The sequence below is a fragment of the Maniola hyperantus genome, chromosome 20, assembly GCF_902806685.2.
Source record: "Maniola hyperantus chromosome 20, iAphHyp1.2, whole genome shotgun sequence".
Classification (NCBI taxonomy): Eukaryota; Metazoa; Arthropoda; class Insecta; order Lepidoptera; family Nymphalidae; genus Maniola; species Maniola hyperantus.
In genome coordinates, this window is record NC_048555.1 from 11,066,878 (window position 1) to 11,082,079 (window position 15,202).

The 15,202-nt window shown below is 40.6% G+C and overlaps 1 protein-coding gene across 4 annotated transcripts in view; it reads right to left on the bottom strand.

The window, feature by feature from the left end:
* Positions 1-15,202, bottom strand: part of Nckx30C (solute carrier family 24 member Nckx30C) — an 85,289-nt gene that overhangs the window by 13,729 nt on the left and 56,358 nt on the right. For all 4 annotated transcript variants that reach the window (XM_034979411.2, XM_069505444.1, XM_034979410.2 and 1 more), the window contains 3 exons: positions 13,072-13,268; positions 7,619-7,757; positions 6,173-6,425 (listed from right to left, as the gene is read on the bottom strand). In XM_034979411.2, coding sequence (XP_034835302.1) covers positions 6,173-6,425; positions 7,619-7,757; positions 13,072-13,268 — 589 coding nt within the window. The remainder of the gene's footprint in view (positions 1-6,172; positions 6,426-7,618; positions 7,758-13,071; positions 13,269-15,202) is intronic.

Below are 15,202 nucleotides of genomic sequence, written 5' to 3' on the forward strand. Positions count from 1 at the left end.
CCGTGTATCAAAAGTTGCTGTCTGACTGTTCACACTGCCGGCGACGATTCGCTTTACTAGTTTTGTCGCTGAGCGATGAGTTTTCAAAAATAAACTCGCTCAGCGATATTCGTTCAGCGATGCTCGTTCGCTTGAACACGTGTAAAGCGCGCGCAGGTTTACACAGAACTGAGCGACCGCGGGCGAATGGCGCGAGTAATCGCTCGTCGCACTTGCACACTCGCTTATAGCCCGGCGACAAAACTATCGAAACTACACACTCGCTTCCCGCTGATCGTCAACTCGTTTAAGTTGCTAGTTCTACTCGTTTCTCGTTCATCGTCGGCGGTCGGACCACTGCCTTAAACAATTTCAACTAAAATGCACCAAAGGAACAGGATTTATCCCCGGCAAAGTTCTGCAGCGTTTCATTTATCGATTTTGCTCCGTCTGGGCTACTGGCTGCCGTAATGGTATCCTTAGAGGCGCATTTCCGGCTCTATTTAAACAGCAATAAAGCATAAAATTGCTTAAACGTTTGTATGAACATTATTTTATAGATAGATAGACGTATGCTTGGACTGAGCCCTGGTATCCGGATGCGATGCATTCGATATTGTACATAGAATTTAAATTGTATGTATGTAAGTAGGTACTTTATCTTTTAATGATATTATTAAGTTGTACTTACGGTCGCTAGAGCGTCTTTTCTTTTCCGATATTAAACTGGTTTTTTTCTTGTGGTTCCAAAACATGAGACTTTCATTTTATAGAATGAATGTTCCGATTTCATTTTATGAAATCCTTTCCATAGCAGATGCCCATTCTTTCAAAATTTCAAGTTTGTATACTTTAGTGTTATCCAAATAAAACCCCATTAATTTAAGGGGTCACGACCCTTATGAATGAGGAATATGATTCAGAGAAAAAGGGACCTAATTTCTGTTGGATTACATATCTAGATTTTAGACCCGTCGCATGATAACAGAAAGTCTGAGAACATTACGGAAAAGTCTTTGGCATACAGGTTTTCCTCACGACAATTAATTTTTTTTTTAAGTGGTGATAGCCTAATGATTAGAACGTCGGCCTCCTAGTCCGGGGCCTAAGCCGGGGGAGTCCGGGGTCCGGGGGAGAAATTTAGAAATTATAAAATTCCAAATCCCTGCCAGGAATCGAACTCGGGACCTCCCACTAATAAGACCACAGCGCTTACCACTGCGCCAGGGAGGTCGTCGAAGATTAGATTAGATACATAGATGTTGTCGGTAGATGCTAAAAATTGCTTCAAAATTCTTTGAGCAACATTCGTATCTGTTTGACACAGAGTCGACGAGGCTAATTAGGAAATGGTTTTGCTATGACTCTCAATGACTCTATGACTCTATTACTATTTCACTATCTGTATATTTTTACTTATCCCTGACTGCGTTATTAGCTACTACCCTTTTAGTAATGCTATTTGCCTCGTTGGCCTAGTGGTTAACTTTCGATTGTGGTCCTGGGTTTAACTCCCAGGTCGAGCCACAAATAGTAAGGTATTATGTTTTGCTTTCAAAGAAATTCCAATTTTCTGTCTAAATGGCCACTCTCTGTGACCATGGTGGCCGAAATTCGATCAGGGAGGATATTATAAATTATCATTATTACCTCAACCCATCGCCTAGGTACCTACTACGTATAGTACGCGACAGGTCAAGATGGCAATCGGAGAGGGAACGATCGAGCACGGGTGACGTGCGGAGGTGCGGGACCTCCCCCCGCCTCACACCCCGACTGTCATCTCAACCTGTCGCGGACTGTAGGTACTTAACTCGGCCGTCTCCTATCAGAATGAGAAGGATTTTGACCATAGTCCACTGACAAAATGCGGCTTAATAGACCTACCTTTGAAAACACTATGGAGAACTCTCAGACATATTGTAAGTTTTTTCACGATGTTTTACTTCACCGCTAAACCAAGTGATAATAATACTCACTCCGAAAAGTTCGAGGTCCGTGCCCGATACAATAATAATTATGGTATAATGCCATACAATAAAAACTAACTTCATACCCAGATTGATTCTTGTATGTTTTACATAAAAAGTACGTAACAACAGCTAGGTAACATACCTAATAGATTTTTAAGTCATTCCTTACATCGTAGTAAGTATATAATATGTAGTTTGTAAGTAAGTTACTCGTCAGCTATCAGTGCGAAGAATGAGGGCCGCAAAGTTCAAGGAAATTGGGTTCATGGTCTCGTTTTATTACCCTTCCTTAGGCTGCTTTTCCACCAGAGATGTGCTATGCGTATGCTACATTGCTATGGATGTAGTGTGATATCCACCTATCAATGATCCAACCTAATCAAACTCAAAACCGAATCTTTGGGCGGGTCTCCTTAAATAACTAGACCTATGGCCCGGCCTTAGGGGCTTGCACAGGAGTTTGTAATAGATTAGTTTATAGATGACTAGCTGATGCCCGCGACATAGTACGCGTGGATTTAGGTTTTTAAAAATACCGAGAGAACTCTTTGATTTTCCGGGATAAAAAGTCTCCTATGTCACTCTCCAGGTCTTTATCTATACCCATCCAAAAAATCACATCAATCCGTTGCACCGTTGCGACGTGATTGAAGGACAAATCAACAAACAAACACACTTTCGCATAATTATAATAAGGGTACGGATGACTGTATATTTTTTTCAACCATTGCATCGTCTAATTCAAATTGTGCGTATGCCTGTGACAAATCGATTCGCATTGGTGAAAAAGCTACGTTTTTTATATGGACGGATGCGTGCTACGACTGCTACTGATGAGTGCTACGGACGGGAGCTACGGATCCGCGTAGTAGTGTAGCTCTCTGCCACCCGTGCTCTCCCTAACGTCGCGATGCATCGCTTAGCTCGAGTCTCACATCTACAATCTACATCGCATAGAGAGCTACCTCGCGACGGCGTATCTTCATAGCACATCTTATAAGTCCCGCAAATTGCGGGACTTATACCCGCTTTGCTTCACCACGTAGCAGTAATGGAAATGTTCACATAGTTTAATACCTTAGCTTTTATCTCCTCTCATCAAAGCTGCATATCACATCTCTGGTGGAAAAACGGCTTTACAAGGGTACATAATTTCCGTGGGAACTATTAGCACAACTTAACTGTAGGCGCATAGTTTGGAACATTGGAGCAAGACTGCCTTTTAAGTGTGCTCAAGAACTATTCAGCCTAGTTACACCTTCAGCAACATTTTTTGGTATAACGGATATTTAAGTAGGTTGAAGGTTTGTTTAAAGTGGTGAAAGCCTGACCGTACTTATAGTTAAAACTACCGGAGTTCGATCTTGGGCACGCGTCTCTAATATTTTAGAGTTATGTGCGTTTCAAGCAATTAAAATATCGCTTTGTAGGTATAACGTTGAAGGAAAACGTCGGAGGGAAGTTTCCACGGAATTTTTCAGAACCCAAACCATCGTGCACGAAGTCGCGGTCATCGTCTAGTTTTTTTTGAATAGCGAGCAAACGAGCAGGCGGGTCACTTGATGTTAAGTGATTACCGCCGCCTAAAAACATTTACAGGACCAGAGGAACCGCCAATGCGTTGCCAGCCTTTCAGAAATTCGTTGGTCCGCTCCTTGCATAATTCTATGTTGTAATCTAGTGGGAACAACGCCAAAGTTGATTCCACAGTTTACATGTGCATGGAAAAAAGGATCTGGTACAACAGACGGTTGAAGTGCACCAGGGACCCAGGTGGTGAGGGCGAAAGTTTTAACATAAACCTGAAAGAAATGTGGAAGGTACTCGTACAAAAAAAATTCTCAATTAAGCTTTAAAGTCACCGGAGCTAACCGGTGGATAATTTAGAAAGGAAGATAAAATTTTCTTTCCGTAGCTCCTCGCGTGTGTCGCTTGGCACCGCTCCAAATATGAGCTTGAGGGGGGTGATGTAACAATATAACATCGCATTTCCCATTTCCACGGAAGTCTATTATAAAATAGATTATAATAAAACTTTTCGCCTTAGCTTGGGCCTGCCATTTTAGCCCCTATCACACTTATATTATAAAGGCGAAAGTTTGTATGTGTGTGTGTGTGTGTATGTTTGTTACTCCTTCACGCAAAAACTTCTGGACGGATTTGGCTGAAATTTGGAATGAAGATAGATTATACCCTGAATTAACACATAGGCTACTTTTTATCCCGGAAAATCAAAGAGTTCCTGCGGGATTTTGAAAAATGTAAATCCACGCGGACGAAGTCGCGGGCATCAGCTAGTAACGTATAAACCAATTTGATAGGCAAGTTTTATTTTGCCGATTTACTTTGCAAAAAACTGGTCAAGGGTGAGTCGGACTTGAAAGTGAAGGGTGCCGTACCAACGTATAAGATATATAATATACTAGCTTATTCCCGCGACTTCGTCCGCGTGGACTACACAAATATCAAACTCCTCTTAGGGGTTGATTTTTCAAAAATCCTTTCTTAGCGGATGTCTACATCATAATAGCTATTTGCATGCCATTTCAGCCCGATCGGTCCAGTAGTTAGAGCTGTGCGTTGATAGATCAGTCAGTCAGTCAGTCAGTCACCTTTTCATTTTATATATTTACCTATTATGGTTCATGAGATACAGCCCACTGACAGACAGCGGAGGAATAACAGGGCCCTTCGGGTATGGAACTGTAAGATATATCTACAAAAAAAGCAATAGTTGTGTGTCATAAGTGAATTTTTCAGCAATTTCTTTTATTCATTCAAAGAGAAAATAGACGTGTTGGGATACGTTACATCAGCCCTTGTTCAAACTTACATATTTGGAGTGGCGCCAAGAGTTGCGAAAAATTTTCGCTCTTTTAAAAATCAGTGTAGTTGGCGCAAAAATTAAACCATCAAAAATTGGCAGCCATTTTACTCAAGCACTTTAAGGAACTTTTAAATTATAATTGTGTACACTGCACGCAAACTCACCTAGACAGTAGACACCACTAAGTGGTACCTATTTACATAATTATTAGGTCATTGGTATTTGACAACAATATTGTGTACATTAGAATTACGGGGTGCTAGTGATTCGCTAACTCAGTGTCTAAGATCATATCCTCAATTACACATTACTAAGATGATATCCTCAATAACACATTATTGGCATTGGTTGGTTCAACATTGCTGCTTCATTGAGTGATATAAAAATAATTTTCCGTAGAAAACCTTCAACGGATTAAAAATAAATGTCAAATGAGCTCGGTTTCAATCATTCAGTGAAGTTAGCGAATCAATAGACAGGTTATGTTGTGCGTCCCTCTAGCTAGGATTAGAGTAGGAACAAATTTTAGTAGGTAATTGAGGAATTACGTTAGAATTATAATATACCTAATATTGTAATCTGATTTGGTTTCCTAATAAATAATAGTTATTTATGCAACTGTTGTATAATGGGTATTAAAACCCACTAAAAATTGTGGCCGCCATTTTAGTGACGTCAGCACTAGACTGAAGTTTCGAGATGATGGTATATTTTTATTTCGATGTTAATGAGACATGGTTCCCGCGCAATAGCAATTTGCGGGACTTATATGGCTTCAAAGCAAGTGTGCAAATATAAAAGTTTCTAGTACCTAGCTAGTTCTGACTCACATGAAAGATTATGGGAAAGACGCGATGTTCAAAGAGTGACAGACGACGGTGAAGTAATGGATTACGCACTTCAGAACATATCTAATCCACTCCATACATAGATACTTGCTTTGTCTACACCATACACGCTAGTAGGTATATCTATGTAGGCTTAAGTAGCTACAAAACACAGACAACTAATCCGTCTATGGATATATTTTTTGGGTTCCGCACCTCAAAAGGAAAAAATGATCACGCACGCATCCGATCCAAATTCGTGAAAATCAGTACCCATATTATAAATGCGAAAGTGTGTTTGTTTGTTGGTTTATTGGTTTGTCCTTCAATCACGTCGCAACGGTACAACGGATTGACGTGATTTCTTGCATGGGTATTTGGTATATAGACCTGCAAAGTGACATAGGCTACCTTCTATCCCGGGAATTCAAAGAGTTCCCACGGGATTTTTTAAAAACCTAATTCCACGCATACGAAGTCGCGGGCATAAGCTAGTATGTTATAGATATTACTGAGAGCTTAAAAATACCCGAGTCTAAAGTATAAGATTGAAAAGGTCCACTTACCCAACAGTGACATCAAAAATATTGCTGCCAACAGAGCTAGAGACGGCCATGTCCCCGAAGCCCTTCCTGGCGACGATCACAGACGTGATGAGGTCCGGCACGGAAGTCCCCGCGGCCAGGAGCGTCAGCCCCATGACCTCGGGAGGCACGTACGCCGCCGCCCCCACTAGGTTCGCCCACCACACCATGAGGTAGGAGAAAAACGCTATCCATACTATCGATCCTATAAATGTTACAGGATAAAACTTCTTCCCTGGAAAGAGAATGAAATTTTTTGTATTAGTATTACATGACATTTGATATAGTTTTTAACTTGGTACATTTTCGAACAACTAAGCCGATTTCCGCGAACGCTAAATCGCTTGGCGGCACAGTTGCCTGCAGGAAATATATTTAAAAAACTTAGAAGAATATTTAGATAAAGACAATTATGGAAATTCGTGTATTGCTCTTTCAAAGCATCAAAGCATAAGTAAGAAGCTAACCAACACATCTAATTCTACGTGACCAACATAATATATTCACGCTGTATTAATGTGCCAGATCATGACCAGGAAAAATGCTTCAGAAATTCTCCAGTACAACATGTTTAATACTGATAAAGGGAACACGAAGCTCGATAAACGGATGGCAGTTAACTATCATCGATAGTATTCTGTTGTACCGTAAACATTCTAAGTTATCCTCACGTAACTCCCCAGAGATTCTTCCTCGAAATCCGTTGTTTCTCCAGAGCCCAATATTCTCGATAACTTATAAATGGCTCTAGCAATAAAACTTTTCTTTTTCGAGGTTAGAAAATTGTTATAAAACATACGAAAGATCTTATTGCTTGAAAATTTGTGCTGATTGTACTTCCGGATTTGAGTGCATAAGTTTTCTTCGAACTACAACTCATTATGTTTTCTTCGCTGAAGGAGAAAATCTTGGGAAATTGCATACCTATTTCTGCGAAGCAATTCAGTCCTCCGCTTTATTCTGACTGAGACAGTATTGCGAATTTATAGTACTCTTGTTAAAACTTCATACTTTAGCAAATAGCTGAAACTCCTCCAGTTTCAAACAAACAATGGGATGGGTAACATTGCAATTTAAATTGCATCCTCATCATCAGCAGCCTGTGGACATCCACTGTTGGACAAAGGCCTTCCCTAAAGAGCGCCACCACACCCGGTCCTCAGCCTTCATCATCATCAATTATTTAAATTACACTTTATAGGAAAACCAATTTATCTCCGCGACTTCGTCCGCGTGGACTACACAAATTACAAAGCCTTATTTAATCCCCTTAGGGGCTGAATTTTAAAAAATCCTATCTTAGCAGACGGCTACTGCATAACCCGGCATAAAGCTATCTGTATGCCAAATTTCAGCCCAATCCGTCCGATCTATTTTCCGCTGAGACTGGCTATCGTGGCTGAAACTCAGTCAGGAGTTTATCATTACCTCTCGGCGTCCTTGTGTCCGGGAGGGTCATCCAAAGTGGGAAGACAATGGGAGCGACCAACAGGTACGTCAGCCTTTTGCGGAAGCCGGAGGGCCACGACATGTCCAGCGGCGTCGTGTCGTCCTCCAGGTCTCCAATCTGCAACAACATTTTTGTCATTTTTTTTTTGTTTTTTTTTTAAATAGTGATAGCGAGCAAACGAGCAGGCGGGTCACCTGATGTTAAGTGATTACCGCCGCCCATGAACATTTGCAGCACCAGAAGAACCGCCAATGCGTTGCCGGCCTTTTATGAATTCGTTGGTCCGCCCCTTGAATAACCCCATGTTGTAATCTAGTGGGAACACCGCCGATAGGAGTTGGTTCCACAGTTTGCATGTGCGTGGAAAGAAGGATCTGGCACAGCGGACGGTTGAAGTGCACCAGACACCCAGGCACCAGACAGACATTTCATTTCATTTATTTCTTTACTAGCTACCGTCAGGGACAAAAATATTATGTTCTCAACGAAAACATAAGTTATTTTTATTCCTTAGGTATCCCTTGGTATTTTGGAAAATCCGGCCTTTTTCCTTGTCTACATTATAAAGGGAAGCACTTTGCAAAATTTCAGTTTCTAGGTCCAAGAGTTTGGGCTGGGCGTTGATGAGTTAGTCAGTCAGTGAGTGTGTTAGGACTTTACTTTTTATATATAATACTAGGTGATGCCCGCGACTTCGTCCTCGTAGTTTTAGGTTGTTAAAAATCCCGTGGGAACTGTTTGATTTTCTAAAATACTTAGAAAATAGCCTATGTTACTCTCCATCCTTTCAACTCTCAAACAATCTCTATGACAAAAATCAAGTCGATTGGGTGCTTGGTTAGAGCGTAAAAGAAGAGCAAACAAACAGACTTTCGCATTTATAATATTACTAGAGGATGCCCGCGACTTCGTCCGCGTGGTTTTAAGATTTTTTTTAATATCCCGTGGGAACTCGTTGATTTTCCAGGATAAAAAAGCACAACAAACCAACAAACAAACACACTTTTGCATTTATAATAAGGGTAGGTACCTACTGATAAATCAGTATGAGTTAATCGTAGACACCTTTTTTTGACAACTCTAGTAAATGGCGTATAATCTAAGATATTGAGGACCAAGAAATTGAGCCAATAACGATCTGTCGAGAAAATAAAACGTCGAACATCTGGTGTGAGCATCCTATGAGCACGATAATCTCTAAATAAATCTCAAATCATTTGTTATTACAGCCGATCCGCAACCGCAGTCGAAAATATGTCAAGAGGGGATATGGTTGAGTTATGATACTTAGAAAACTTGTTTTCTCGTAGAGTCTATATGTATTTACCTACTTATTTAGATCTAAAAATGGGCCAATATAATAATTATCACGGAGAAAGATTGGTTTATTTGTAATCAATAAACTTCTGAACCGATTTCAAGCAACTGGGCTTCCTCGGGGTCCTACTACCTAGTACTTAGGTTAAATTAGAAGGTCTACAAGGAAGGGTTGCCAGCCAGGTAACCTCCCAGTGTGCCTGGGTGCTTTTTTTTTTTTTTTTTTATTTTATTCAGATACAAGTTAGCCCTTGACTGCAATCTCACCTGATGGTAAGTGATGATGCAGTCTAAGATGATAGCGGGCTAACCTGGAAGGGATATGGCAGTTTTTATTAAACCCGTACCCCTTTGGTTTCAACACGGCATCGTACCGGAACGCTAAATCGCTTGGCGGCACGGCTTTGCCGGTAGGGTGGTAACTAGCCACGGCCGAAGCCTCCCACCAGACCAAAGCTGGTCCCTTTTGGATGCATCGGGCATCCGAGGGGAAGAGCAGTATTCGGGCCGGTGCACCCCGGTAACATGGCTAATAATCTCTCTTCGGGGATATTGTTAGCCATAGCTAATGACCTGGCAGGGGGGAGGTTTCTCAGCGTGTCCCTCTGACTTGCAGAGGGGATAGCGCGGAGTCTGCAGTTGTCGCCCGTTGGGTCCTCGGGTCTGGAGGCGCACGCACTTTGTCGGTGCGCCTCGGATGTGCGGTGTGGGGACCTCGTGAGCGGGGTCCCCGGTGGAGGGTCCGCTTCGGCGGATGTTGCTGGCTGGGTCGCGGTGGTTTGCTTCGGTGTTCCCGTGACCCAGTCACCAGGCGACGCACATGAGCGCCGCTGGGTTTTAGTGGGTATTCCGGTCGCCTCTCGGCCGGCGAGTCCCAGATGCCTTCCCTCCAGTTAGTTGGCTGGCTGGTTAGCTAGCTGGCTTCCAGGAGGGGGGATGCGTAAACGCATTTCCCAACGTTAAAAAAAAAGTCTACAAGGAAACAGCGATTTTAATAATAGTTTCACCATTAGATTGTATTTTATCCTTCTGGATACCTACATTATATCATAGCTTATAGCCTATGTTAGGTAATTCTGTAACATAGGCTATAAGCTAAAATATTATGTATATAAGCCGCCCGGCTTTTATGTCGTAGACATACGCTAAGAAAGTATTTTTGAAAAATCTATTCCTAAAGGAGTAAAACAAACAACATTTTGTGTAGTCCACGCGGGCGAAGTCGCGGGCATAAGCTAGTCCTTTATAAAACATCTTGCAGCCTCTTTACTACACGCATGTGCAAACCCCTATCGGGATACAGCTTGCCAGCGTGATTTGGCACGTGACCAAAGAGGCTTACAAACTTCGTTCGCAAATAGCGTCCGTAAACACGTCACATTATATGCCCCCCCTCTACGCTTAGTATAAGATTTTACGTCTCACTAACCTTGCTCGAATTCGAGAGTATCTCGAGAGCTCGAAATTCGGTGTCGGGGCGAAACGTGCGTCGAGTGTGTTTTGGGATTTGTGTGGTGCTGCGTGTTGGTGCGTATTGCTTGCTGAGTGGCTGCTTTTCCTGCATGGTTAGCAGTGGGAGGGCGGGCGGTGCATTTCGCATGCTGCATGTTGCATCATACAGATTCGACCTGTTTCAGCGGATTAAGCTTTTGGTTCATTGTATATCATGGACTTCCGCAAAGTAACGCCTGCTTCTATATAAAAGTAAAATGGACCTAAAGAACCTTGAATTGAAGGCAAAAATTCAATGCCACTGATTTTAATCTCGCAAAGTTTTCGCTTGAAGTGCTGGCTGTAGATGTGTAGACAAACTTGAGCTTTTAAACAAGGTAACTACCTTGTTTAAAAGCTCAAGTTTGTCTAAGATGCAGTTTACTATAACGCGGAAGTGTTTCGACACTCGAATACTATCAACGTTGGTGAGACATAAAATCTTGTTAATAATATCTTGTTGGGATGATCGCAAAACTTTGTATAGTATGCGACATGTCGAGATGGCAATCGGGACAGGAACGCCCTGCACACCCGCACAGCCATTGCGCTAACCCAGTGTGGGCGAGCGCGGGTGACGTGCGGGTGTGCGGGACGTTCCACCGCTTCATACCCCGATTGTCATCTCAATCTGTCGCGGACTATAGGACCAGCGTCAAATTTTAGACTATCGTTTCACGCACATGTTTCTTTGACAGACGTGTTCGCAAACATAAAACCCAAGTTTTGTTTACTTGCCGTTGTTGAAGTATTTAGGAGGTCGGGGATTCAATCCCAGGCGGAAATTTTATTTTATTTTATTTTATTTTATTTTATTTATTTTATTTTATTAGATATGCCAACGATAAATTGTAACAACATTCACAAATATTAAAAACATGTCACAAACAATTCCAGTCCTACTACAATCATCAATTATAGGCATATACAGCATTACATAAGTCTCCGATTGTGTTAACAATAAGCTACCTACATTACAAACTTTTAACATTAACCACTAATTAATAAATATAATCTACAGCTAAATTAATAGATACAATTGCTTAATTAATGAAATTAGTTACTCATTGCATAAAAATTAATTAAATTAGATAAGAGTCAGATAATGATAACAATTTAAGGATTAAAGTTTACGACAATGTCAGCTCATTCATGGAGTACAATTTTTTCTTAAATTTAATTAGAGAATCGTGGAAGATATCAATGTCAGTGTATGTTAAGTTATTGTAAGAGTTCATTAATCGATTTGAAGGGGCAAATTTTCCTAGATTACTTTTGGAAAAATGGGGCAAGAAAGTTTTATTTACAGGAAGTCTAGGAGGTCGTCGTGGGACATGGATGTTTATCAGGTTCAATAGGTCAGGGGAATCCAGAGTGTTGTGGACAATTTTGTGCAGAGTTATTAAGTCCGACATAAGCCTGCGTTTTTCCAGGGATTGGATTTTAAAGTGTTTCATTCGTATTTCGTAATCGGCGCGATATGGACATGACTTATCTTTGAAGGCCAGGTACCTTGTGAAGGAACGCTGAATTCGCTCTATTCTTGCCGTATGAGTTTTGTAATGCGGATTCCATGCTGGGACTGCATATTCTAAGATACTGCGGGTCAGTGCATTAAATATTTTTATAATGCAATTGGTACTTCTGAGATCGTTGGTATTGCGTTTAATGAAACCCAGCAACTTCCACGCTCGGGTTGTTATGCGGTCAATATGTTCTTTGAGTGTAAGCTTACTATCGATCATGACACCGAGATCACGGATGACTGCAACCTCTTCAAGCTGTTGCTTATGGATAAAATAATGAGTTCTTACAATGTTCTTTTTGCGCGTGAATTTAATGTGTGCGCATTTTGAGACGTTTAGAGTCATTCTATTCTTAGTACACCAGTCCTCAATAGAGTTCAGATCCTTTTGTAGTAGGTGACTATCTTCGATAGAGTAGATTTCTCGATAAAGCTTAAGATCATCGGCAAATATAGAGCACTTACTATAGCGTATAATATTGGTTATATCGTTAATAAATAACAAAAACAGTAATGGTCCCAAGTGTGAACCTTGGGGCACTCCGGATGTTGCAGTGAAGGGATCAGAGGTGAAACCCTTTACTACTACCCTCAAGACTCTATTAGCAAGGTAAGATCTAAACCAAGATAGCAAGGGGTCGTGGATCCCGTACCCACATAGTTTTAAAATAAGGATGTTGTGGTCTACTTTATCAAATGCACTGCTGAAATCTGTATATATTGAGTCGACTTGTTGTTTGTTATCCACACAAAATAATGTGAGGAAACCTGCAGTGTCTGAGTGTTCAACAATCACGGTTGAATTTTTTTAAATCTAGCAGTTATTTAATTGCCAATCGCCTCTAAAGTTATTTCTTGGATTCTAGTAACAACTTTAGTGAATCGATCACGTGAATATGTACATCTTTCTATCCATCCCAGAAGACACCTAACTGGACATCTGACAAGCGTGAGTACACTTAGGGCCGGTTGTTTTAAACCATCTAGGGTCTCTCTTCTTTGTTTATAATGGGAACTGTTGTGAATTTTTCCTACCTCTTCCAGCGCCTGTAATATGGGCACCTTCAAAAATGAAATAATAAAATCAGCAATCCTTACTTCTTCTATAACATCTAACTGGACGTCCGCAAGACCTCCATTGGGGAGGTCCAGGGGAGTCTCCTTGGCCTGGGCAGCTGCCGCCGAGTTCCTCGCGGCCGCCGCCCCGGCGCCTCCTGCTGTCGGCTTCGTCGCCTCCAGGAGCACCCTTAGTGAAGCGATCGCGTGCAGCTGCGTCGCCTTCTCGTCTACTTTACCTGGGAACAAGGTTACTGTTATAATAAGTACAGTCTTTGCAAAACAGACCGAAACGTTTAAGTGTGGAAAGCCCAGAAAGAAGAAAGAAAGTAGAGTCTTTCAAAGGTTTCTCAGTTCAGGGTCATATTCTAAAAATTCTGGTGCCCAAGATTTTCCATAAATAAAGCCTTTCAACTGTGCAGACTCAGAAGTGCTTCAAGTGCTCAATATAAAAAACCACATTTAAAACATATTTATTTTATATACGCCAATATGTACCTATGTGTAGGTACGTATAGCCTAACTCAGTGATAATAACTAAATAAAAGCCATCCAATCCAAGCCAAAAACTACTGGACGGATTTGGCTAAAATTTGGAATGTAGATAGATTATACCCTGGATTAACACATAGGTTACTTTTTATTCCGAAAAATCAAAGAGTTCTCGTGGGATTTTGAAAAACATAAATCCATGCGGACGAAGTCGCGGGCATTAGCTAGTAATTTATTTCGTATTATAGATTCAAGTCATGACGTTGCAAAAATTTACCTTATCTCACTCGCATTTTTGTTTTAAAATCTCCGTTATAATTAATTAATACTTTTTTTTTATAATTAGTGAGAAAATGAAAATTAATTATGTTCTACAATATGCCTCATAAGGGAGAGATGAATAGTTAAAGTTAACTAAAGCCCGTATCTAGTTCAGTTCACAGTTTAACTGAGTGGGAAAAATAGGTCAAATGCTATCTATACTATACCAGACTCTAGCTGCCTAGCACCCTAACAATGGGCTAATGTGGAACTTTTGAAGTTTGGACGCACGTCCGTCGCTCTGAAAAGTTGATGCTAAATGAGATTGTGGCAACTAGTAGTTGGGAAACTTTATAACGAAGTAGTTTTGTGTAAAACTGGCAATGATCTTATACCATAATTGGGATGATGCCTATGTCAAAATAAATGATTTCTTAGGAAATATTAAATAGAGGGTCTTCTAAAATGAGATGGACAAAAATTGTATGTACGGGTGCCCCGGAATGTACAGAGATGATATATGTGCCATTTAATGGTGCTCCGGAATGTACAGAGATTATATATGTGCCATTTAATAGTGCCCCAGAATGTACAGAGATGATATATTATGTGCCATTTATTCAAAAAAAGTCGCATGTTGTTTTGCAGTCGTGGCATTAAGTTTGTGATAGGAATAAAACGACTTACATCCAGGGACGTAAAGTAAAAAAAGGGAAAATCTTGCACAAAATTCATTGTAATTTGTATATTTTATCTGAATTTATTATAATAGGTACCTTTATATTTGTTCAGCCTGGGGCAAATTTTGTCCATCTCGTTTGTGAAATCCACATCCATTGTAAGTTTTAAGATTGCTAAACAATCACAAACGATTCTATTTTCTTTTCTACTCTATCCACAGAAAATTGTTACTGCGGAAAACATAGATCCGTTCTTGATTTGGCTGGTCACTCAAAATGGTTAACATCCACTGACTTTTTGTCTTTGTAATTTTGTTTGTGATTACCTAACATAGAGAGCCCTATATTACCTATATTAACTATCTTTGTGGAGTATACTAACATTTTCAAAATTATTTAAATTTCGTTGATTAATCTTGAATCAAGCAGTCAAGGATGCCCTAATATTATTATTTTCTAACAATAGACAAATGCTAACTTTGAAACTTTGGATGTACGCAGAGATCTGTACCCTTAGTACAAGTTTGGACATTTCGATAACGTTGGTAAATTTCGAATATCGAAACAATATAAAGTTAAGGTTAAAAAAGACCTAAAGCCTGACTGTTTTAAAGTCGTAGGCACGATCGGTAGCAATGTTATGTGCGTTTTAAGAAATCAATTCTCACTTGCTTTAACGGTGAAAGAAAACATCGCGTGGAAACAGCTGCATGCCTGAGACATATCCCTCCAACCATAAT